The sequence below is a fragment of the Callionymus lyra genome, chromosome 1 (assembly GCF_982586985.1).
Source record: "Callionymus lyra chromosome 1, fCalLyr1.hap1.1, whole genome shotgun sequence".
Lineage (NCBI taxonomy): Eukaryota > Metazoa > Chordata > Actinopteri > Syngnathiformes > Callionymidae > Callionymus > Callionymus lyra.
In genome coordinates, this window is record NC_141818.1 from 52,307,050 (window position 1) to 52,334,914 (window position 27,865).

The window sequence follows — 27,865 nt, forward strand, 5'->3', positions numbered from 1 at the left end:
GTCTTCATTCATCAGAACCTTAAGGTCCAGGAGTGGATCTGTTGGTGAAAGGGAGGGAAGAGCGAGAGAGAGAGAGAGAGAGAGAGAGAGTGGGGGGGGGGGGTCCTCAAAGTCCTCGTTCCAATCCAGAAGGACACAAGGTCAGTCAGGGTCACCATGAGTTGTTTTACTTTGAATCACAAACACAATGATCTGTTTTTTCTTCTTCAGTCACAATCTTGTTGAACACGTTTCATCTTTAATGTTTCATCTGAAATATAACAGACGTCGTAACTTCCCGACACCTCGACAGAGACCAGGACCGCTGGTCACTCAGGCTCCACATGTAGGTTCTCGTGGACTAAGATCTCATTGTTGCGTCCGAGGGGTCGTTAGAACCACGAGTCAGAAGAACCGCTGGAGTGTGTCGGCCTGTCGTCCCTGATCAAGAGACTCAACTCGACACCTCCTGCTTTAAGTTAAGATCACACTTAAACTAATGCCGTGTCTCCAATCACACACTTCTCTTAGTGCACTGGAGGTTAGTATGCTTCAGGATAGTGTACGTACTAACTAGACGTAACTTCCGTTAACAACGTCAACGTCACTAAGATGGAGTTGTTTAGTATAGAAAGTGTCCATCGATCCATACTCAGTTTTGTGTTTTAGTGACAGTTTAGTGTGTATGGAGCACTACATTTACATACTAAGAATTGAGACGCACTTATGCACTTAAAATACTAAGTTTAAGTACACAAGTATGCGAGTTGAGACACAACTTAAGACACTTTGGTTCCACATGAACGTACGAAGACTGAAGAAACAGCTGCATTTTAATGTTGACCCTGATGTTCTAGTCAAGACTTCCCTCCAGAACCACACGATGACGGCAGTAGGCTGCGACGCACCGCGTCACCTTCAGGACTCAAGTCTATAAAAGATAAACAAGTGATTACTGTCAACCGTCCAACATTCACTCGTCATAACTTCTGACGTAATCCTCCACCAGGTAAAGTCCCATAATGCACTGCAGCAGTCTTTTATGGATCATACGTTGAAAGTGTTCAAGAAGAAAGTTTTCCCTAAAAGATTTTTTTCTCGGATTCGGAAATACTCTACGAATACGAAGTTTTTAAAGCCTCGACGCTGAAGACGGTTTGGGATCCGATCGTTTCTTCAAAAACTGAGGTTCATGTGGTTTTAGAAACATGTTCTCTTGACAAACTTCTCCAGGCTTCGACTAAAACTTCAAGGTTGAATTCATTTCAAATATTCAATATTTCTCATATTTTAATTTCGATGATTCAATATTTGTTATATTATAATTTCAATTATTCACTACTTTTTAATTCCAAGCCTTTTAAATTCAATATAAAAAAAATACAAAGATGAACGTTTTTCCTAAAAGATTTTTTGAAGGATTTCACAGAAAATGATGTCAATTCTTATTAAAATGATCCCAAATGTTGACAAAATGAATGGAAACAAATGAACATTTAATATAAATTGTTAGTTTTTTTTGTTCTGTTTTCAGGTTCATGTCGTTCACTTTCAAAGTTGTTCAAATTGTTCTAATGGTTCTGGTTCGACTACAGACTAACGTGGACCACGATCTACGAGGACCTGGTCCACGTTACAGTCTTCAGTCGAACACTTTCACAGAAAAGACGCAAAAATGACTTTGAACCTGAAAACAGAACAAAAAAAACAACAACAATTCATATAAAAAGTTCATTTGTTTCTTTTAATTTTGTCCACATTTGGGGTGAAGAATCGCCATCATTTTTTCCCCCAAAATCCCCCAAAAACCATCAGAATTCGCCTCTTTATATTTTAGGACAACATTAGTTTAACAATTAATGAAGTTTTTCAAAATGTGTCTTTGTGCGAGTAAAGATGTTGAAACTACTGTGAACGACGTGAACCTGAAAACGAAAACTTTAAACATGAATTTTTTGATTTATTTCATCTCAACAGTGACGAACCTGAGAGACACATGTTTGTATTCATGTTCCCACGTCGACACAAACACCAGTTCAATCCGATCCTTTTCTGAATAAATGTTTTAAATGTTGAAACGTATCGAAGAAGTTCGAGGATCAGGTTTTACTCAACGCTGCGACTCCTGCTCGTCCGACGTGTTCCTCGACAAACCCGAGGTCGAGCCGAGCGTCCGTGGACCTCCTCGCTGAAACCATCTCCACGTTTCCCCGGAAACCGCGAGAACGTTTGAGGAACGAGTTCGAAGACGAGAAGAAAGAACCTCACGTGAGTGAAGGTCACCGTCAGTAAGAACCAGATGAGAAGATAAACTCCATCTTGTTGTTGTCGCTCCACTGTGGTGTGACCCTGGCGGTGACCTCTGACCTCTGACCTCTCCAGTAATGAGGTCAACAGCTCCACGTGTAAACGCTCCAGGAGTGAGTGAGTGTGTTCAGGACACGGCGATGGTGGGACTTCCTTCGCACTCGTCCTGGTTGGGTTGTTGCAGAACTCTGTGGATGTTCTGAGAGAAACACGAGAAGAACGAGTGAAAACAGCTAGAAAAATGAAATATGACTTATTTACAATATTATGTATTTATTCTATTTATAACATATTAGCACTATTGTTAACTTGTTTATATTTATACTTTTATATACAGTACATTACTGTATACAGTACTTAAAACGTTATTTATTCTGTTTATACTATATTGCACTATTTTTAACTCATTAATATTTATATTTAAACTTTAATATAAACTGTACATTCACTCTGCTGTGTTTTTTAACGGTTGCCGAGCAACGAAATTTCGTTGCCAGTTTCACTGCCGTGTTTTCTGTGCGATGACAACAAAAGAAAGTCTAAAATCTAAACAGTTAAACAGTGTCGTCAGATTAACGCTGACGCTTGATTAAACATTGAATTAAAAAAATAACAATTTGAATTTTTTTATTCTTAGACGTTTATATTCTTTTGAATTAAATTAAGTTTCCTCATAATTGAATTCAATAATTTTTCTTTTGAAAGGAAGTTTGGATTTGACCGATGGATCTGTTTTTCTTTTCTCCAACATAGTCTTAGTTAAGTTAAGTTAAGTGTCTTGAGACACATTTTATTTATAATGTTGAAACTTAAAATATTGATTTTTTTATTGACTTTTTCCATTATTGAACTTGATAGTTTCTATATTAAATCTTGCATTTGTTGAATTGTTGATATTAGAATAAAAAAAAAAACATATATTCATTCCTTTTCTAGACTGGAGTCTATCCCAGTATCATAGGGCGAGAGGCAGGGGACACCCTGGAAAGGATGCCAGTCTGTCTCAGGACACAAAAAGACAGACAACCATTCAGACACATACTCATACCTATGGACAATTTCCTCAAAGTTCTCAATCAACTACACACAGAAAGGTTGTCTCGACCTGGAATTGAACCAACAACCTTCTAACGCCCTTAAAAAAGCAACTATAATCTATTTAAAAACACCAAAAGTCTTTTAAAACATAAATTATTGATCTCAATGATAGGATAAAATCCAAACGTAACCTTTTGATAAAGAAGTTTTTGAATTAAATAAACAAAAAAAAACACTTTAAATATTGAAATTAATTCAATTAAATTGTATTTAAAGTGTTTTATAACGAATGTATCTGAAGACACGTCACAGTTGAACTATGTTGAGAAAAAAAGATCCATCGAGTCAAAAATGAGAGAAAACTTCCTTGTAAAAGCGGAATCATTAAATTCAAAAGTGAAAAATACTTTTTATAAACATTTAAAAAGAAAATGTTGTTATTTTTATTATTATTCTAAACTTTATTAAATATCTGCCGCTGACTCACGATGAGCTGGTGTTGCAAGGATCCCTCCATCAGCTCCTCCACCTCTGGGTGCTGAGACAGGATGGAGTACGGAGCGTAGTCGTCCGGTTTGTAGCCCAGATCTTTGAACACATTCTCCAGGTACTGCAGGAGCAGAAGGTGGTCACGTGGTCACGTGGTCACATGGTCACATGGTCACATGGTCACATGGTCACATGGTCACATGGTCACATGGCCATGTGACTCAAGATAAGACTGAATTATAAACAACTTGTTTCATCCAAATAATACAGTTTTTAGCAGCATTTGAAAGATGAACAGAATAATACCAAGACAAATATATATATATATATATATATATATATATATATAAATAGTAAAAGTATTTCCTGAATCTGGGCACTACACTAACACATATCAAACTAAGAGAGAATTTAAAATAATATTTTCTCATATTTTTATGAGAAACAAACTCATCGAGTGTCAGTACAAACAAATAATAATCTTCTTCTGCACCATTATTAAGTTTATCCATCTATACACCCTTCTATCCTTCCATCCATCCATTCACCCATCCATCCACCCTTCTATCATCCATCATCCATCCATTTATCAATCCATCCATCCATCCTTCTATCCATCGACCCTTCTATCCATCTATCCTCCTATCATCTATCCATCCATTCATCCACCCTTCTATCCATCTATCCATCCTTCTATCCATCCATCATCCATCCATCCATCCTTCTATCATCCACCCGTATATCCATATATCCTACTATCCATCCATCCATCCATCCATCCATCCATCCTTCCTTCTATCATCCACCCGTATATCCATATATCCTACTATCCATCCATCCATCCATCCATCCATCCATCCATCCATCCATCCATCCACCCATCCATCCATCCATCCATCCATCCATCCATCCATCCATCCATCCATCCATCCATCCATCCATCCACCCATCCATCCATCCATCCATCCACCCATCCACCTGTATATCCATCTATCCTACTATCCATCCATTCATTAGGGTTATAGAAAGTTAATTATTCAGATTGTACCAAAATCAATATTGGATTTTTTATTCAATTAAAAAAATTCATTATTGTTTCTTATGCAGTTTCCTTTGCCTTGAACTGTATAAGTTTAAAATTGTTTATGTTTTAAACCATTAACCAGTTTAAGAATCATGTCGCGAGTCTTTAAACATCTTTAGAAAGCGAGTCACTGACCTCCGTGTTGTGCTCCAGACTCTTGCAGCCTGGAGGGATGTGTGAGTCTCTGTTCTTGATGATCTTGTGTGAGATGACGGACAGGAAACACGGGATGGAAACCAGCTGCTCCTCCTCAGCAGAGTTGCTCACAGCACACGGCGTGATCTTCTCGATGCACTCGCCGATGTAGTCGGAGGTGCTGCACTCTGAGGACTCCTCCAGGTTGTTCATGGACTGAAACAAACGCTCGTGTCATTTACACAGACAGGTATTTGAGCCTCACAGTACTTCAGAAGTATCATGATACAATGTTGATATATTGACACGATACAGATTTTTCTTTTGTGATTTCAAATCATTTGTTTGTCATCGTAGTTATTTTATGGTTTACAGTTCAATGTAATGTGTGTGTCCTCCAAGGCGTAAGGAAAAATTAAACAAGATGCCAGTGATGACTGAGGACAAGAGGATACAGTGAGTCCAGCAGCTTTTAAATATATACTTGTTACTACACTATCACAACACCAGAGTCAAGTACTGGACAATACTACACATATATACTTGTTACTACACTATCACAACACCAGAGTCAAGTACTTGACAATACTACACATATATACTTGTTACTACACTATCACAACACCAGAGTCAAGTACTTGACAATACTACACATATATACTTGTTACTACACTATCACAACACCAGAGTCAAGTACTGGACAATACTACACATATATACTTGTTACTACACTATCACAACACCAGAGTCAAGTACTTGACAATACTACACATATATACTTGTTACTACACTATCACAACACCAGAGTCAAGTACTTGACAATACTACACATATATACTTGTTACTACACTATCACAACACCAGAGTCAAGTACTTGACAATACTACACATATATACTTGTTACTACACTATCACAACACCAGAGTCAAGTACTGGACAATACTACACATATATACTTGTTACTACACTATCACAACACCAGAGTCAAGTACTTGACAATACTACACATATATACTTGTTACTACACTATCACTATAAATCGTATCATTGTATCGTGACACACATCAACACATTCTTCTCGACGAAGATCTCCCTCACCATGACCAGAAGGTTGGACACTGGTTGTTTCAAAGACTGTCCGATCCTCAAGCTCAGCGCTCTGACGAATCCTTGCTTTGGGTTCGGATCCGCTGCGAAGTACTGGAACATGTACCTGTAGTCCAGGCGAGCGGGGGAGGAGCAACAGTGTTCGGCGAAGAGCTGGAAGAAGAACTAGAAGACGGAGATTCAACAGTGAGTAATGAGGCGTAGATGGATGTGTATAATGGGAGGAAAGGTGAGGATATTCAGACGACCTTGCGAAGGTTAAACAGCCGATCATAAGGCTGAGGCTCAGAAGGATCTTCCGAGGCCGACTGGACGCTCTCGTTGGAGAACCACAGTTCAGTCTGGGGATTGAATCACGTATTTAAGACTCGTTTTCTACGTCCAAGAGAAACCAAGTCTCTGAACTCACCTCCAGGAACTGCTCTTTGTTGACGTAGCCAGAGTCGTGGCTGTCGGCCTCGATGAAGCGCTGCAGCACCAGCAGCAGGTGCGCAGAGCCTGGAAACGGCCACGGGAGGGCAGCACTGAGCAGGAACTGACGCCAGTCCACGAGCTCGAACTCGTCCGTGAGCATGAAGGTGATCTCAGACAACTGCGAGTTAAGAACAATAGAAATCAATGAAAGATATATTCAGAAGTTCTGAGTACGCTCAAGAGAAGTGTATATACTTGAAATTCTCTCAACTAACATGGTTGCTACTACAAAGATACTCAGTTAACCAGGTTTACTTTGAGTTAATGTTTGTGGAATTTGTTCAGCAAGAAATTTCCGGTTCGCTTCCAGGTCAGGAGGGAGGCAACCTTTGACCTTTCTGTGTGTAGTTTGTATGTTCTCCCCGTGTTGCGTGGGTTTACTCCGGACACTCCGGTTTCCTCCCACAGTCCAAAAACATACAGAGGTAGATTGAGAACTTTGGGGATGAGTGTGTGTGTGAATGGTTGTGTGTCTTTGTGCGTCTATAGACAGACTGTCATCCTGTCCAGGGTGTCCCCCGCCTCACGCTTGATGAAGCTGGGATAGACTCCAGTCTCCCCGCGACCCCATAAGGGAATTAGGGAAAATGGACGAATCAATTATTTGTCCATTTACTTTCAATTTATGGCAGCGATCCATCATTACTGAGGGTCATCAACTGCACAATAACAGTTTAAATTGATTATCTCTTCAGTGTTTACGTCCTTATTTATAAACACATCTGTGGATTTATTGACTCTTAGCCATAAAGTGTATTTCCATCCATTTAATAGTACTTTGACATGTATTTTTACTCTTGCTCTGGTCTGCGTCTTTATTTCTTCTCTATTTCTTTTTTCATGACCTAAAAATGTCACTTCTGGCATCCCGTAGGTAACAACAACACTAATGACACGATGGATTTCCCTTTAGAATAGATGAAATAACCAGCTCTCAGTCCTTTTATTAGCCTTCAGTTGTTCTGTCGTTTGACAAGAGGGCGTCCAGGTGAACCGACTATAAGTGGCTCCGGAGAACAAGTCGCTCCAGCCATAAAATGCATAATAAAGAAGCATATAAAATGAAAACATATATAAGTCGCACTGGAGTATAAGTGCAATTTTGGGGGAAATTTATTCGATAAAATCCAACACCAAGAACAGACATGTGATCTTGAAAGACAATTTAAAATAAAACTAGAGGCAACAACAGAATAATGTTACGTTACATGAAGTGAGAACCTGGTATGTTAACATAACATATGAAGAGTTATTCAGAGAACTATAGCATAAATAACTAACAAGTTTACCAAACCATCCGTGTAACTCCAAATAACTCTTCATCCTCGTGTCACTTTTAAACAACTAACTAACTCCGGAGGTAGAAGATGCTTCCTCTTCAACGTGGAAATGATCAACACAGGCCTAGAGCGCCCTCTGGTGGTTTAGTGTGAAAATAACATGTGAAATGATATACCGCTAATAATGTGTTAATAATTTCACACATAAGTCGCTCCAGAGTATAAGTCGCCCCCCCGGACACACTATGAAAAAAACTGCGACTAATAGTCCGGAAAATACGGTAAGTGAAATCATGGATGCAGGTGTGTTCGTCGAGCATAACTTCCTGATGACAAAGACGTAATCGTGTGGTTCGTACCTGCGCGTCCGTCATGTTGCTCCAGGCGTCGGGGAAGTTGGTCATTCCTACGTTAATGGAGATGATCTCCTTTATCAAGTGGAAGAAATCGGAGCTGGACAGGAATCCTGAAGCGCAGACGAAACGAGAATTGAGTTCTAAGAGTCAAAAGCACCAGCATGTGGTCGGTGAATACCTGACGGAGCGACGTGTCTTAGGTTGTAGTACAAGGACTCCAGCTGGACGACGGTCAGGGTGGAGTGCATGGGTTTCTCCAGGGGCAGAGGTCGAGGAGGAGGCGGCGCGTTGGCCAACACCTGGCAGTCTCCGTCGATGTAGAAGTCCGTGCACTCCTGGGCGAGCAGAAGACGATGGGACACGATTGAAGGGTCGACGAGCGAGCGAGACACGTACCAGCACCAGCTCGTTCTGCAGTTTGGCGCCGGACTCGATGTGATGTCGGACCACCTCGGCCAGCTGGTTGATGCTGCAACACACGAGAATATGTTGGAGCTTCTGTCTGCGGGTCCAGAGGCTTCCAGGTACCTCTTCATCTCCGCCAGGTAATGAGCTTCTAAACATTCCTTCATGTTGTGAAAGATGTATTTGGCTCGGTTTTTCAAGGACTCCACCAAGACCAGGCCGTGACCTTTGACCAGAGCGATCCGCACCTTCGCCGATTGTCCTGAGAGATCAATTATTATGAAGCAGTCATAGCGACTCCATAAGATGGTTCATTATCCCGAACCTTCGTGGTTCAGGCCAGCTTTGTACTCTTTGTGTACTTTGTTCCTGACTTCTTTGTTTTTTATTTTGTCATGATGAGGAGAAATCTTTTTCTCGTCGTGTGTCGGGCTGCTGCCAGGAGGGGGCGACGGCGTATCTGCGGACGGTAAACACGGGTGAGTTTAGAGTCGCACGCAAACAAGAGGCAAAAAATACATTTATACGAAGAAGTATCTCAATATATAAACCTAACCCGAACCCCTAAGCTATACTCTCACCCGTACCTTAAACCTAACCACCACACTGACCCTAAACCTAAATCTAACCCCAACTTTTACGGTAAACTTAACCGTAAATCGAACAAAATTGAAACTTATAAAAAAACTTTTAGAGACGAGTCACATTCTTTGGCAAAGAAACTACAGTTAAAAACACAACATTCTTCTTCAGGTTTCATTGTTTTCTTCTTTCACCATCATGTCTAAATATACTGTAACGTAACATACGTACGTTTTCTGTGCGGATCTTTATCGTGGTTCGTGTTCGTCGGGGACAAGTGAGGAACTTCCTTCTGCTCTTTGATCTCCGACACGCCCAGATGCAGCACCGACGACACCTGAGGAGACCAGAGAAGTTACGATAAAACGAAACTCGATGAAGATATGATGGATCACCAGTTTGTTAATGGCTGAGATTCCTTCCTCGTGATCCGTCCTCAACTTCTCGTGCAGCGTCTTGAGTCGACACAAAGAAACATTCAGCATCAGTCAGAACCTCAAACAAACATGTTCCAGTACTTTTAATATCTCCATCTGGTCCTCGCCCGTCAGTGTAAAGACCCGAAAGGTGTTTTCTGCATGTCTGTGAAAATACAAAAAACATAGTTGCGAACACAAAGATCTCAGATCGATAAGACGTTTCTTACTCACTTCTTCTTCTCTTCTGGACACCCGTCCGACGACTCGGTCGCGCTGTAACCAACCATGAGTTATTAATGTAAATAAATATAAGATCAATATGATTATTATGAGTCTTGCCTCTCTTCCGGCTTCTTGAGCTCCTGCGTGGTGATCAGGGCGATACAAGCCCAGTCAAAGAGCGGCGCCGGCGGCACCTGACCGTACATGCTCAGGTAATAGTCCCTCAGAATACAGAGCGTGTCCTGGAAGCGGTTCAATTCCACCTGGAAGACAATGACCGTTCTGTTGTATTATTGTAGATAGATGGACGGATGGACAGACAGACACAGGGAAACAGATGGACGGACAGACGGATGGACACAGAATGACGGAGAGACACAGATGGATGGACAGACAGAGTAATAATGTCTATTTGTTTAGCGCCTTTCTGGGATTGAACCCGCAACCTCTCGGACCGCTAGCAACCAACTCTACCATCCGAGCTATGACGACACCAATGGATAGAGACGGGCAGACAGTCAGACAGACTGATGGACATAGACGGATAGACAGAGGGACTGCTGGACACTGATGGATGAAAGGACACAGATGGACAGATTGATGGACACAGAAAGACAGACACAAATGGAGGGACAGACAGACTGATGGACACGGAAAGACAGACACGGACAGATGGACAGGCAGACAGAAGGACGGACACAGAGAGACAGACAGAGAGACTCATGGACACAGACAGACACACACAGACGGAGAGACTCAGACGAATGGACAGAGGGACTGCTGGACACAGACGGACGAACGGACACAGATGGACAGATTGATGGACAAAGAAAGACGAACACAAATGGAGGGAGACAGACAGACTGATGGACACAGAGAGACAGACAGAGAAATACGGACAGAGAGACTCATGGACACAGAAAGACAGACAGATGGACACAGAGAGACAGACACAGACGGAGAGACTCAGACGGATGGACAGAGGGACTGCTGGACACAGACGGACAAATGGACACAGATGGACAGATTGATGGACAAAGAAAGACGGACACAAATGGAGGGACAGACAGACTGATGGACACGGAAAGACAGACACGGACAGATGGACAGACAGACAGAAGGACGGACACAGAGAGACAGACAGAGAGACTCATGGACACAGACAGACACACACAGACGGAGAGACTCAGACGAATGGACAGAGGGACTGCTGGACACAGATGGACAGATTGATGGACAAAGAAAGACGGACACAAATGGAGGGAGACAGACAGACTGATGGACACAGAGAGACAGACAGAGAAATAGGGACAGAGAGACTCATGGACACAGAAAGACAGACAGATGGACACAGAGAGACAGACACAGACGGAGAGACTCAGACGGATGGACAGAGGGACTGCTGGACACAGACGGACGAACGGACACAGATGGACAGATTGATGGACAAAGAAAGACGGACACAAATGGAGGGAGACAGACAGACTGATGGACACAGAGAGACAGACAGACAGATGGACACAGAGAGACAGACAGAGACATATGGACAGACAGACTGATGGACACAGACAGACAGACTGACAGAAGGACAGACACAGAGAGATAGACAGAGATATATGGACAGACAGACTGATGGACACAGAGAGACAGACAGACTGATGGACACAGACAGACAGACTGACATTGAGGGACTGACACAGTCAGAAGGACACAAATGGACGGATGAATTGGTCATATATGTTTTTTCATTTATGTTTGAGTCATTTCTTCAGACCCTTAAAACAAACTAATGCACCTGATAACAGTTCTCACCTGTGTGACCCTGGAGTGATGGTTGACGATACATGCTGTGTGTTCCTCCAACCATCCTTCTAGCATCAGAGAAGACCTTTCCTCCTCGTTCTCCTCCTTACGTCGGTCACTTATCTCCCACAGTTGTTCCCTCAGTTCCTACGAACACAACAACCGTTCAAAGAAAGAAAGACACCTCGCTCTCCGGGATGGAATCCATTCTTCCTCACATCCAAGCGGTGATGGAGCTCAGCTTTGGTGTCCTCGTCGTCCCTCATGTCGTCCGGCATGTTGTTGAAGTCGTTCTGCCACTGATTGACGATCTCCTGCTTCAGGTCGGGACGTCCCAGGTAATGCTTGAACTCCTCTCTGTGGACGGTTCAGGTGTTAACGTGTTGCTGGTGTGGACTCGTTTACGGCCGATCAAGACAGATTCTAAATAATCGAAGGATTTCTGAGCCGCTCTAGTAGAAGAACTCACATTTCTCCTTCAAACTCTTCACTGGCTGCCAGTTTCTTTCAGGATCAACTTTAAAATTCTGGTTCTTACTTTCAGATCTATTCATGGTCAGACCTTCCATCAGTGATCGGATCCAGACTTTGACTTTTAAAAGCCATACTTGAGCTATGAAGCTCTGAATTAAAGCCTTCCTCGGCATGAGACGAAGAAACGGAGCATATTTATAGTAACAAGGTAGTAGTTTCATCACCGTTTCAGGACTTTTTGGGCCTTTGTGGACGAATAAGGCCGAAAAGTGAAACTCATTTTAGTCCAGACAGTTAATTTTGTCTGTATGTTAAATGTATGCTTTCTATAGGTAGAGATTATAAGTTGTGTAATGATGAACATCCAAGAAACAAGGATTTGTAAAGTGTTAAGAACAAAACTGAATATCAACAAATAGATCAGAAAACAGAACCAAAGAAACCTAAAATGGTTAAAACGCATGATTTGTTCCGTTTTCAAATACCTGATGTTGTAGATGTGACGGTTGACGACCGTGCGCTGCGTTCGTAGTTCTTGCATCGCTCTCTGGATGTTGCTCACGTACGTGTCACACACGGCCGTCCAGTGATGGAAGAGGAACCTCGGGACCTCCTGCAGACCAACCATGACCGAGTATGAATAAACACTTTTAATATCTCGAAAGAAAATGTTCAGGTTATGAGTGAAATATTTTATTTTGGGGAATAATCTTTAGATTTTAAATTTAAAGGTTAACTAATGTGAAACTACAACTCTCCTCTCATGTAGTAAATATTCTCCAAGACACAGTAAGTTCTTCATCATGACCATGTTTTACAATTATTACTTTATAAAGTTGCTCTGAAATCTGGGCGAACGAGAGGTTACGAGAGTCCATTATGATGTAATAATGGCTTCACTCCTCCTCCAGCTGTAATCACGCCCCGCTTTGTTTATACAACGAGTCCCTTGGAAATGGAGACCAATGATGACACACATGAAGACAACACACACACTGATGATACAATAGAGTCACACATCACAACAACAACACACAGATGATACAATAGAGTCACACATCACAACAACACACACACACTGATGATACAATAGAGTCACACATCACAACAACACACACACACTGATGATACAATAGAGTCACACATCACAACAGCACACACACTCTGATGATACAATAGAGTCACACATCACAACAACACACACACACTGATGATACAATAGAGTCACACATCACAACAGCACACACACTCTGATGATACAATAGAGTCACACATCACAACAACACACACACTGATGATACAATAGAGTCACACATCACAACAACACACACACACACTGATGATACGATAGAGTCACACATCACAACAACACACACACTGATGATACAATAGAGTCACACATCACAACAACACACACACACTGATGATACAATAGAGTCACACATCACAACAACACACACACACTGATGATACAATAGAGTCACACATCACAACAACACACACACTGATGATACAATAGAGTCACACATCACAACAACACACACACACTGATGATACAATAGAGTCACACATCACAACAGCACACACACTGATGATACAATAGAGTCACACATCACAACAACACACACACACTGATGATACAATAGAGTCACACATCACAACAGCACACACACTCTGATGATACAATAGAGTCACACATCACAACAACACACACACTGATGATACAATAGAGTCACACATCACAACAACACACACACACTGATGATACAATAGAGTCACACATCACAACAGCACACACACTGATGATACAATAGAGTCACACATCACAACAACACACACACACTGATGATACAATAGAGTCACACATCACAACAGCACACACACTCTGATGATACAATAGAGTCACACATCACAACAGCACACACACTCTGATGATACAATAGAGTCACACATCACAACAACACACACACTGATGATACAATAGAGTCACACATCACAACAACACACACACTGATGATACAATAGAGTCACACATCACAACAACACACACGCGCACATACGCATGGACACATTGATAACATTAACCAGTTGTGACCTACAGGGGGCAGCGGTACATCCACATAGACCCAGCTGGTGGACCCAGGATGGAAAGATTCATGTATGTTCTTGACGTGTCCATGATCTCTGCTCGGTGAGTCGTCGTGGTGAGAATTGTGGCTCCCGTGACGAGAGTGAGCTGTTGACACATGTATCAAAGGTCAGTAGATGAGCAGCGACTCTCGGATCATCTCTGATGTTCTACCTTCTTTGGAGTGACCGTGGTGCCCGTGGTGTGAGTCGTGGTCGTGTCTGGTGTGACCTGGTGAGTCTGAAGATGAAGTGGTTGAGCTGGAGATGCTGTCGGGAGACTTGGTTCTGTGGAGCTCCTCCATGGCTAGTTTAGCTGCGACGGTAGAGTAGCTAGTTAGTTAGCTAGTTTCAATGAGAAGGTTTTTACACACAATCATTCACACACATATATACACACATATAAATATACACACACACAATCATTCACATACATGTATACACACATATATACACACATATAAATATACACTCACACAATCACTCACATACATATACACACACACATAAATATACACACACACAATCATTCACATAAATATACACACACACATAAATATACACACACACAATCATTCACATACATATATACACACATAAAAATACACACTCATAAATATACACACACACACAGACAGATGCACGCACACACACACATACAATTACTCACTCACACACGCACACACATGCATGCACATACAAACACACAGAAACAGATACACATTCATATCACAAACACACACACAGAAACAGGCACAACAAACACACACACAAACTAACACACACATAAACAAACAGGTACATACACTAACTCTCACACACACACTAACTCACTCACTCACCCACACATGCACACAGTAACACACACTCGAGAACACACATTTAAAAAACACGAACACACAAGCGAGCACACACAAAAAAAGACACACATATACATCATCCCCAAACACACAAACTAACACACACGTAAACAAACAGGTACATACACTAACTCACACACACACACTCTCTCACCCACACATGCACACAGTAACACACTTGAGAACACACATAAAAACACACAAGCGAGCACACTCGCACAGAAAGACACACACATATGCATCACCTCACAAACTAACACACACGTACACACACAGTAGCACACACTCAAGAACACACATTTAAAACACACAAGCAAGCACACTCGCACAGAAAGACCCACACATATACCTCACAAACTAACACACACACATCCCAGTGACTCACCCATGTGCGTCTGCATCATGATGTGCAGGAAGATGTTCTCCACCTTCTTGTAAAGGTCCTTCTTCTTCACGTCAGCGTTGACTCGGTGCAGGATGCTCTGCTTCTCCCCGAACCATTCGTCCAGTTTAGGCCACGTCTCCTGGAAGGCCGTGATCCTGAGGAGACAGAGGTCGACGTGAAGCCCACGCGTGGACGCCGTGAGGTCGAAGGTCACCTGTGAGGAATCTGCGTCGGCAGCAAACTGTTCTCCGTGTTGATGGTGTCGTGACCTTGAGTGGAAGAAACATGGATGAACAAAGGCGTGACCTCTGGATGAAGGTCTTCACGAACTCACCGGGTTTGTTCACGGCTCGCTTCACCACCGTCTCGTCGGGGATGTCCAGCAGCACGATCAGGTCCAGAGCCGGGGGCGGCGGCGGCGGCGGCTTGGGAGGGTTGGGGTCGGTGGCGAGGTCCGTCCTCTTGATCACCACCTCGTTCTTGGCCGGACGGGAGCCCGAGATGGCGTCCTCCAGCATGTGGGCCTGGTAGATGTCCACGGGGAAGCCGTCCAGGATCCAGCCGCACTCGGCAGGAAGTTGTCTGAACACATGTCAGTGTGACGGTTTTAGATCATTTATCAGGAAGAAGCTTCGACGATTCAAACACTGGTTATTTGTTATTATAACAGTCTCACCTTTGAACTCTCTGTGACCTTTTATTTGGTTACTTTGGTTTCATTTATTGCCATGGTAACCGCTGTTACCCATGACCATGTCTACGTTGATGTATCGAATGTCTCTGATGGTGCGTACGATGCAAAAAATTACTGCTGAAAATCTAAACCAGTGTCTTTCATCATAATCGAAAAAAATGTTTTATCCATCCATCCACCTTTCTCTCTCTCCCTTCCTTCCTCCCTCTACCTCTTTCTCTGTCTCTCTCTCCATCCACCTCTCACTCTCACTCTCTCTCTCCATCCATCCATCCACCTCTCTCCCTCTTTCTCTCCCTCCCTCCCTCCCTCCATCCACCTCTCTCTCTCTCTCTCCATCCATCCATCCACCTCTCTCCCTCCCTCCCTCCCTCCATCCACCTCTCTCTCTCTCCCTCTCTCCATCCATCCATCCACCTCTCTCCCTCTTTCTCTCCCTTCATCCCTCCATCCACCTCTCACTCTCTCTCTCTCTCTCCCTCCCTCCATCCGTCCATCCACCTCTCTCTCTCTTTCCCTCCCTCCATCCATCCGTCCTTCCGTCCATCCACCTCTCTCTCTCTCCCTCCCTCCCTCCATCCACCTCTCTCTCTCTCTCTCTCTATCTCTCTCCCTCCCTCCCTCTATCCGTCCATCCACCTCTCTCTCTCTCCCTCCCTCCCTCCATCCACCTCTCTCTCTCTCTCTCTCTCTATCTCTCTCCCTCCCTCCCTCTATCCGTCCATCCACCTCTCTCTCTCTCCCTCCCTCCCTCCATCCGTCCATCCACCTCTCTCTCTCTCTCCCTCCCTCCATCCATCCATCTGTCCATCCACCTCCCTCCCTCCCATTGTTTGATATAGAGAGATGATGGAACAGTTCTGGGATGAACAGGTTCTAATACTTGAGAAGGTCCTGTCGTACCTGATGGCCTCTGCGATGATGTCCACCACCAGTTCATTGGAGATAGGATGACCTTCTCTCATCTCCTTGTCAGCAGCTCTTCCCAGAGCCACTTGTTTGGTCAACTGTTCAAAGAATCACATTTTTAAACTTATGTCGCCTGAAACATGGTTTCCTCAAGATAGATGCGAGTTAATCTAGTGACACTTAGACATGTTTAAGATAAGATAAGGAATTTTTATGATATAGAGTTTGAATGAGAGTAAAACTGTTGACAGAATGAAATGTTTGTGGAAAGATAACAAACATGAAGATAATCTTGATCAACAGAGCCTCTAAAAACACTGTCTTTCTTATATAGTTAAAGGATTTTGATCACTTGTTTGATAGAGTTTTGACGATCTCACCCTATAGTCACCTTCACTTCAACACTTCAACTGAACATAGTAGTTATTATAACATGTGTTTACTCTCATAAAAGTCTACTTCTGACGGTTCATTACAAAACGAGACAAAGGTTTTTAAATGAAAATACTGCAACACAGTAATGGTACTTCATAGGTTGGGTTTAAAAACGCAGAGACTGGCTTTTAGACCAGTCCTGCTCGCACTGATAGTACCAGACGGGTATTTGGCCATCATTGACATCATTAGATTGCCATGTGTGTGTGTACATTATTGTGTTTTTGCTTTATTTGTATGTGATGTATTATGTAAACTGTCCGCATCTTTACGATATATTTGAAATTATGTTTTTTTAAGCATTTCTTTATTTTTTAAATGATTTAATTCAGTAGTTTCATGATTGGCTAAAAAGTTCAACACAATATCTCGGGACGCTTTTGTTTTCTTCTGGTGTCACTATTGTAAGAACATTTTCATTCAGTTTAAAACTGAAAAATATTGTAATTAGAAAATAAAAATAAATTATTGGAACTAGAATATCGAACCTAATTTAAATAAATATTTATTTTCTAAAATTCAATTATCAAAAAATATTGAATTATAAAAACACATTTCAATTAAAATAACCTCCAATATTTGAAATGTAAAAATCGATCATTCCATATATTGATGACACTGATATAAGTCTTAAAGATATTTACATAACAAAAGTCTTACCAGAGTGTTCAGTCTCTCTTCATGACGATCTTTTTCTAAAAAAAGAGTAAAAAAAATCCTGATAAATCACAAGAAAATTCAGCTCAAACTTCTACTGTGATTTACCCTGTTTTGATATATTGGCTTTTATTCGTTTCCCTTCCAGCTGCTCCACTTCCTGTTTGTATGTGGAGGAGAATCATGGCGTTATTCAGTGAAACTACAGAAATAAAACGACTGTACCTCCGAGACGACGAGGTACATCATGAGAGCCTCCTTGATCAAGGTTTCTGCCGACAGCACGTGCAGCGTGTGAGCTGGAAGACATCATTAACACTTTAGAAAGGTGCTTGAATCCTGGAGAACTGTTTTGTTGTTTTACTTTTGGCCAGCGTGGTCAAGCAGGTCGTCTTGCCGGCACAGAACTTTCCCAGCATGCACGCCTTGATCCGGAAGTGGGGGTATTTGGGTTTGGAGTGCTCTTGGGCGGGGGGCTCCACGAGGGTCTTGAGGTTCGCCACGACGTGTCCGAGGATGTTGTTGTTGGCCGGCGGCGGGCACGAATCCCCCGCCTCGGGGGGCCACGCCCACTCGCCCATCATGGCCTGAAGCATCAGACAATATCAAGGTTGGTGATCTGATGGTTGTTAAGGTTTGTAGTCTATAGAGTTGTATTATTGTGTTTGTTGGTACTGGAACAACTAGGAATAAATACATATTGTGTAACTTTAAAGGTCAGGGGTCGCCCTTGATACGACTCTGGCAGTTAAGAGAGGAAACATTTGAGGAAAATTATACACATTTGAATGAGTTGAAGATTGTTTATGATTAATTAAATTAAATGAGATTATTTTTTTGGTCTATTTTTTATGGGGGATTCTCTTCATTGTTTTGGGGTTTTTTTTAACCTGAGATGTGTCCGGAGTGTAAAGAGAAAACTTTCCAGCATATACACACGTTAAAGCGCTCAATAGTAATCAATATTGTTTAGATTTGTCCAAATAAAATACATTTTTCTCTTCCTAAAAGGCTCCTAAACCCTTGATCTTGACCCTCAACGCTGCTAAAACACGACAGATGTTATCAGTTCTTCCTTTTGTTCCTCTGTGTTCACTACATCTTGACCCTTAGATAACACAGGGGATACCACAAACACATTTGTTTTCAGGCCTTCGGGTCACCTCGACCCAGAGACAACACAAGGAATACCACAAACACATTTGTTTTCAGGCCTTTCGGGTCACTTTGACCCAGAGACAACACAAGGAATACCACAAACACATTTGTTTTCAGGCCTTTCGGGTCACTTTGACCCAGAGACAACACAAGGAATACCACAAACACATTTGTTTTCAGGCCTTTCGGGTCACTTTGACCCAGAGACAACACAAGGAATACCACAAACACATTTGTTTTCAGGCCTTTCGGGTCACTTTGACCCAGAGACAACACAAGGGATGCCACAAAAACACATTTCTTTTCCGGGCTTCGGGTCACTTTGACCCAGAGACAACACAAGGAATACCACAAACACATTTGTTTTCAGGCCCTTCGGGTCACTTTGACCCAGAGACAACACAAGGAATACCACAAACACATTTGTTTTCAGGCCTTTCGGGTCACTTTGACCCAGAGACAACACAAGGGATGCCACAAAAACACATTTGTTTTCGGGGCTTCGGGTCACTTTGACCCTGAGATGACTCTAGGATTAATAGTAAAAGTAACGTTGAAATCAAAGAATTGTTTAACGTTGAACAAATGATTTAAATCAAGAAATTAACTGAAATTGTTCCTGTTAAAAAATAATGTTACATTAATCTTTTAAAATAAACTGAACTGAACTGAATTTTTGTGTCAAGTGTTTAAAAAAATATCTAATCAAATGTATATTTTAGTGATTTTCACCTAATTTTTCATTATTATTATTATCATATTGTAACTTTTTCCATCGCTTGTTATTCATAATATACATATATTTTGCTACATCTAGTGATCAGGCCTTAAATAAATAATGTTTTTCTCTCCATCTCACTCACGATGTACTCGTCGTAGTCCTGGTTGTTGAGCAGCTCCAGCTTCTTCAGCTCCACCTCGTCCAGGGTGGGGAACTGGAACTCTGGCGGCTGACTGCTGTCCTCCGTGATGGGCTCGTACAGAGGGAGGTCGTTCATCATCAGCTCGCGCCACTCGCGCATCATCTTGGCCGGAACGATTCTGGACGTCCAGGAGCAAAACACAGGCTCCATTGAATCAGAGTTTATTTTAATTATCCTACTTCAGGTTTATTATAAAAAGATATTTTTTAAGTTTATTTTTACAGTTAAATCCATTCCTGAATAACAAATGTAACCAAAAATGCTGTGGTTAAAAAATTTATACAATTAAAAAACAGTGATTGATGTGTTATGACAATTTCAGATTAACTGTTTTTATTATTTACAATATATATTTTACATGATTTAAAATCTCCGTCCACTACGATAGTTTGTTTAATTACTTTATTAATTAATAAAAAAGACAGTCAGGGCTTTAAATAATCTCTTTCATTCAAGATGACGTTATACTTAATTATTTATTAAACAAGAAATTGTTCACGGATAAAAACAGAATTCAAAATATTGTCAAATTAAATAATTATTCAAGGCTAACAATTAAAATTTGAACACTGGCTAATTGTTATTAGCTAAAGTGATCTTCTTATCTTAAGTATAACAAGAAAAATATCCACAATATATTTCTGTCAATGGCAGAAATTATCGATTAGTCTTTTGAAAATTTGTCAGAATCTTAACTATTCATTCATTTTCTACCGCTTTATTGTTTAAAGGGGTTGCGGGGAGACTATCCCAGTATCATAGGGCGAGAGGCAGGGGACACCCTGGACAGGAAGCCAGTCTGTCTCGGTGCCAGAATCTAACTTAGATTTAAGTTATGAGAACATTTGTCTGAAGTTACTTAAACAGTTAATTTGGATTTAAACAATTAATCTGTTTATTGAAACCATGTGTCGTCATGTAAACGTTTCACGTGTAAAAGCACAAAAAGAAACAAACGCTCAGATCAGTTCCGTACTCGCCGTTGACCGTCCGGAACTCCCCGACCTTGGTGGCCAGATCGATGATCTGCTCCAGGATCTCCCTGCAGTTGGAAAAGAACTTCTTGCGTTTGTTCTGAGCGCGCTCGGCGGCGATCCTGTTGCAGCAGTCCAGCTCCAGACGGATCTCCTCGGCGTGGTCCAGCTTAGCCTGTCGCACCAGAGCCTGGACCCGGGTCAGGGGTCAGGGGTCGGGGGTCGGGGGGAGAAGCAGTCGTGAAAAGTGAACTCGTGAAGAGAGGAAGATTGACAAGACGGTCGCCATTTATTGTAGACACAGAAGAAGAAGATACAGACGTTTAGACGATACAGTGAAGAAGGAAAGACACGAGGATCGAGTACTGATAAAAAAAATACTGTGATTATTCTGATTCAAGAATCAAGAAGCAACCCTAATAAATATATAAATATTCAAGAAACATCTACACATCTCTACACACATTTAACACTGATGTGACACAATTGTTGTACTGTTTGGTTAAAGTTAACTCACTAAATACGACTGACAGACAAATATTCTAATACTGCGAAACTCAATTTACTCTTCAAGTCACATGACACCTACAATGCTGACATAGCACTTCGAACAAGACATTTTTAACAAATAATTTCCCGTTTTAAGGTAAGATAATCCTCCATTTTTCCCTTAAGATATAAACATGAATCATCTTAAATATGGAAGCAATTAAATCGTCATTTCAAGAGCGTTATTAGCTTTAACTCCTTCAAGAGGATTCAAGAATAGTGTAACTTTATTGATGTTTTTATTATTATTGTTGATTCTATAACATTTGTTATGTTTTGTGTTGTTGGTTACGCTGCTACTATTGTCTTCACATCCCTTCACTTGTGAATGAAGCGACAATAACACTTGAAAAACCGTGACCTTCTATAAGCAGCTAAACAGTGAAGATTCTCTTTGTTCCATCTTAGCTTCTATTATTAAAACACTTTGAGAAACACTTTGGTTCACGACAAATTCTACACAAATATACCTTTTCATGTTCGTCAGCTTTAGTTTATGGATACTTTTACGTGATTAAAATGTAAACAATCGAGGAAAATCCTTTAGATAAGGCCTAAATGGCCAAAAATAACATAAAGGTAGATACATTTATATGTGTGGTTATGGTCAACAAGATTTCATCTCCAGTTTTCGGTGGGCGGAGCTTAAGATCATTTTCTAATGTCAATGTTTCAATGAAAAGAGAATTTTGTACAAACACACACTGATGATACAATAGAGTCACACATCACAACAACACACACACAATGATGATACAATAGAGTCACACATCACAACAACACACACACAATGATGATACAATAGAGTCACACATCACAACAACAAACACACACTGATGATACAATAGAGTCACACATCACAACAACACACACACACTGATGATACAATAGAGTCACACATCACAACAACACACACACACTGATGATACAATAGAGTCACACATCACAACAACACACACACTGATGATACAATAGAGTCCAACATCATAACAACACACACACACACTGATGATACAATAGAGTCACACATCACAACAACACACACACACTGATGATACAATAGAGTCACACATCACAACAACACACACACAATGATGATACAATAGAGTCACACATCACAACAACACACACACACTGATGATACAATAGAGTCACACATCACAACAACACACACACACTGATGATACAATAGAGTCACACATCACAGCAACACATACACACTGATGATACAATAGAGTCACACATCATAACAACACACACACACACACTGATGATACAATAGAGTCACACATCACAACAACACACACACACACTGATGATACAATAGAGTCACACATCACAACAACACACACACACTGATGATACAATAGAGTCCAACATCATAACAACACACACACACACTGATGATACAATAGTCACACATCACAACAACACACACACACTGATGATACAATAGAGTCACACATCACAACAACACACACACACACTGATGATACAATAGAGTCACACATCACAACAACACACACACACACACACTGATGATACAATAGAGTCACACATCACAACAACACACACACACACACACACTGATGATACAATAGAGTCACACATCACAACAACACACACACACTGATGATACAATAGAGTCACACATCACAACAACACACACACACACACACACACACACACACACTATGGTTGGAAATAAGAGCGACTAAGGGAAAAGGAATGGTCGTGATCATGGTAACATGGAGAAGATTAACCCGAGCATCAGAGGAGTTGCATGAACTGTTTCAGGTCCTATCTCACCGCCTCCCTGTCCAGAGCATCTTGGAAGTCCTTCTCTCGCTGCTCCTGGTACTGGCGCTCCCTGAACAGACGGTTCTCCATGATGACGTCCTTCTGCATGCGGATCTGCAGGAGCTGGACGGCCAGACGCTGCTCCTGCTGAGTCTGACGCGTGAGGCGTCTCACCAGCTGCTCCTCGCTCTGGGCCTCCTGAAGGGAAGAGACGCCGCCGAGTTTCAAATCATCTTCAGAACACAAGTGAACCGTCATCGAGCGTTGAGTTCTCCGTCGGGTCCAAACCAAGTTGTTTGAAACATAAGCAAACTACACTGAAACCTGATCGATGAAAACTTTTAAAGCCGTAGAAGTCGTAACTGCTTTGTTTTCAAACCAAAATATGTCCAAACATCAGCTTTAAAAGCTGCTGAAGTCACTGTATCCTCTCGTCCTCAGTCATAGTCGGGATCTCGCAGGATCTTATCCCTTCTTAAGCTGTGGAGAAAGTAATGACTGCTGCCATCTAGAGGCAGGAAGTTTAATTGCAACACAAAAACATACATCAAAAACAAACATCCTGAATATATGCATATTAATAATAAACAATATAAGTATTTTAATTTAAAAACACTTTACTCGACTATAAACCATAAAAGTACAATAAGATATGCAAGCCAAAAAAATTAAAAGCGATAACGTGCTGTGTCGATAAAGTATTGAAAAAAGAAAATATCAGGATTTATCACTGAATCGATATTTTCTAACACGTTTTTTTTACCTGGTGAACTTCTTGCGTCTTCAGCTGCTTCACCAGGAACCTGTCTCTCCTCTTCTGTCGGTGCTCGTTGTCGATGGCGTTCTCTTTCATGCGCTGGCGGATCTCCTGGATGTACTGGCTGTTGTACTGCAGGTTCATGTTCAGTCCGTTCTCGGCGCCGTTGGGACCCTCGACGCTGAGGCAGAAACAAACGTGGATGATCTTCATGAGCTCGTGTGTTTGTGGATCATGTCTTACATTAGGTTGGAGGCGAAGCCAGTCGGAACCAGTTTCTTCTTGTTGGTCTCAAACTTTGCTATTTCACTCTGGACTCTCTGTGGAGACAAACAGGAAGTCATGACAATATCCTGCACATGTGAAATCTACAGAAGTATATCAGTGCAGAATATTGTTATGGTTATAATCAACACTCATCGTTTTTTTATTTAAATGTTTATCAAATATCCCTTTTTATTTAAAATAATTTAATTCAATCATTTGTATTTTAAAAAGGTTGAATAATGTATTTATTATGTAACATTTTATACTACATTTCTTAATGGAAAAAACATATATAAAATAATAAATAATAATAAATATTTGTAATTGAATAGAATTTTTACACATGGGAGTGTGATACTCTTACTCCATTGCACAATTTATTTTTTAATTATTGTTACAATATAAATGTATACATGTAAATAAAAGTAGTTAATTTTGTAAATACTCTTTTTTTTTAATTAAATATTAATAAGAAAAGAAGAAAAACAAACTGAGCCTTTCAACATATAAATTATTGATTTTAATTATTCAAAATATTTAATCGAATTCTTTAAAAAAACATAATTTAATCAAATACTTTCTATATTAAAACGTTTTTTTTTAATATAATTTCCTTAATAATTTAATCAAATAAATGTACTATTTACAAAATGAACTACTTTTATTTACACGTATACACAACTACAATCATTAAATTAATACACTACAACAGTACAATAAATTGTGCAATGGAATAAGAGTATCACATTCCCATGTGTAAAAATAAAATAATTCAATTACAAATATGTATTATTATTTATTATTTTATATACTTTTTTTCTATGATTTTCAGTATTTTTTTCAGTATTTTTTTTTGTATGATTTTCTTCTTTAAATAATTCAGAATATTAAACACATTTAACCATCCAATATAGAAATGATGTGGTTGAATTAAATCAATAAAATAATTCAACATTTGAAATGTTAAATTCAACTATTAAATATTCTGACAAACAAACACTGATTTGCTTCCGTGTTCATTTAAAGTCTCCGGGGAGAGAATCATGTAATAAGATGGTGGAGCAAAAGTGATAACAGATCTTATCATCGTTTGTGCAACAAGACTTTCACCTGTATCTCCACCTCCCGACGGAGCTGCAGCTTCTGCTTCCTCTTCATGTTGTTCAGGTTGGTGTACGGCGGCGGCTTCGGCACTTGGACGTCGGCGTGAGTCGCGACGTCACCGTGTGGCGGACGACAAACCTGAAGCACAGGAGATGGATTTACGGCCGAAAACAAGTGACGAAAAACACCAGAATTAAATTGAATTCAATGACAACAAGTTTCCAGTCACGATGAGTTGTTGCAGGTTGTTTTAGTTGTTGGAAGAAACATGATAAAGTTATCAATTACCAAGAAATCTTAGCGTCAATCATTTGCAAGGGGTTCAAAAGTAGCTTTTTGTCGACTTCCTCTTTCCATTGTTCACTACAGTAAAAACTTATTTATTACATTAGATTATGATCCAGTAGATCATGGATCGTAGTCTACGTTTATGACTGACACGACATATTTCCATGAGTAAATTTGGATTTTTTTGTATTTATTTACGTTAAAATGTTCTACCTGAATGGAGGTTGCTATCACTATTTCTGAGTGACTAGTTAAACGGTTGCCTTATATTTTTAAACACCTCTATTACATGATACTTCATAATTCAATCCTGTCTACTATCACCAGTTGCTATGAGGTTACATCAAAGTCCACAAAGGAGTCACTAAACACTTTATTCTAGCGAGTCGGTTTATAAAGACGGACGTCGTTGGTCAGAGGTTTTTTTAGTTTGAGATGTTTGGTTTGAGATGGTTGGTGACCCTGACCTCTCCCGTCTTCTTGTGCTGCAGGGCGACGTAGAGTCGGTACAGCAGGTGCGCGGCGACGCCTTGCTTCTCCTGCATCAGACCCTGAACCGTCTCCGCGTCCAAAGGGATTCCCAGAGTCTGGAGGGTCGGCTGGAGACGCCGCACGTTGTTCACCTTGGAGACGGGCGTGCTTTAGGAAGACGAAAACACAAAGGTTTTTAAAAAATGATTTTAAGCATACAAGGTTTTGTTTTTTTTAGAAAAGTGACTCTTACCTTCTCTTTGTAAACAAACTGAAATCACTCTGGAAATGATATTTATGGAGTAGTTCACCAATAAGGTATCCATTGGAAAAATCCTTTGCAAATGTTTTTGAATCTGTGAAGAGTAAAAACATTAATTTTACATAGAAATATGAGCCTAGCTTTTTAGATAAAAGGTGTACAAATCTTAAACAAATCTAAATGGCGTCTTTAATATACATTAGATTAATTAATTTCATGTTTATAAACCACTTTTTAACCACCGAGATGACGTCAGCATTTACAAGCTAACTTGAAGCTAATGGATGCTAACGTCAGATTAGCCAAAAAACACGTATTTAGTAAAAACGTATTTAGTAAATAATATTTACCAACAGCTTTCGACAGACGCAAGTCCTCGTTTAACCAGCGGCATAAAACGTCAGACATCTCGGTTCAATGGAATATTATCGAAGAGCGAAATAAACTTTAGCTTTTTGTGTTGTTGTTGTTGTTGCTAATATAGCAGCTAAGAAACGAGAAGTCCCGAGTGCGCGCCGGTTGTCATGGAGACGCGACAACCATTTGACGAGCCCGAGAAAAAGTCGGCGCAGGTGTTTACTCTGCTGACTCTGGATCAGCTCTTACTGCCGACAACAGGTAGAGGACCCGAGGCACGACACCGATTAAACAGATCTAGGATCTGCATTTTTTCAAGTCAGCAGGGGAAGTTATTTTTAGCGACACTTGAGAAGCGAAGATGATGATGATGAGGGTTAAAAATCAGGGGATTCGTCTCGTTTGATTTAAATTAACAAAGACATAGAAAACAAACAATATCTAAAGAAATGTATACTTTTACAATTAAGAGGAAATTCGGTTAAATGTTAAAAAAAGAGGAAATATTCATCGTTATAGTCTTTATTAAAAAAAAAAAAACCTTAAATACAAAAAATAAAATTCATTTAAATTTAAAATAGATTAAGGTAATCAAATAAAATATGATTGACATTTTAATTCAAATGTATATATATATATTTATTTATTTTTTATTAATGAAACATTATTTTGAGATTAAATAATAAAGAAACAAATCTACCTCCATAAAAACCCACCGTTACATTATTTGTTTC

The 27,865-nt window shown here is 40.6% G+C and overlaps 1 protein-coding gene across 2 annotated transcripts; it reads right to left on the minus strand.

The window, feature by feature from the left end:
• Positions 1–1,926: 1,926 nt before the first annotated feature.
• Positions 1,927–27,828, minus strand: spef2 (sperm flagellar and cilia associated 2). 2 transcript variants are annotated; one of them, XM_087812256.1, is made up of 38 exons: positions 27,125–27,828; positions 26,766–26,868; positions 26,509–26,680; positions 25,760–25,891; positions 24,626–24,702; positions 24,389–24,563; positions 23,635–23,823; positions 21,279–21,466; positions 20,243–20,420; positions 18,586–18,808; positions 18,447–18,520; positions 18,330–18,381; positions 18,225–18,259; positions 17,124–17,227; positions 15,861–16,108; positions 15,741–15,795; positions 15,527–15,681; positions 14,457–14,597; positions 14,254–14,390; positions 12,640–12,767; positions 11,899–12,037; positions 11,690–11,827; positions 9,995–10,140; positions 9,887–9,928; positions 9,755–9,818; positions 9,632–9,691; positions 9,468–9,573; positions 8,980–9,114; positions 8,778–8,916; positions 8,646–8,718; positions 8,428–8,584; positions 8,253–8,359; positions 6,549–6,731; positions 6,388–6,480; positions 6,131–6,304; positions 5,033–5,248; positions 3,812–3,934; positions 1,927–2,485 (listed from the first exon to the last, which is right to left on the minus strand). In XM_087812256.1, exons 1-38 carry the CDS (start codon positions 27,180–27,182, stop codon positions 2,414–2,416), a joined length of 4,791 nt encoding a protein of 1,596 aa, XP_087668382.1. In that variant the 5' UTR covers positions 27,183–27,828; the 3' UTR covers positions 1,927–2,413. The 2 variants fall into 2 exon arrangements, with proteins under 2 accessions (XP_087668382.1, XP_087668390.1); XM_087812264.1 differs by lacking the exons at positions 26,509–26,680; positions 26,766–26,868; positions 27,125–27,828 and adding an exon at positions 26,042–26,245.
• Positions 27,829–27,865: the final 37 nt, after the last annotated feature.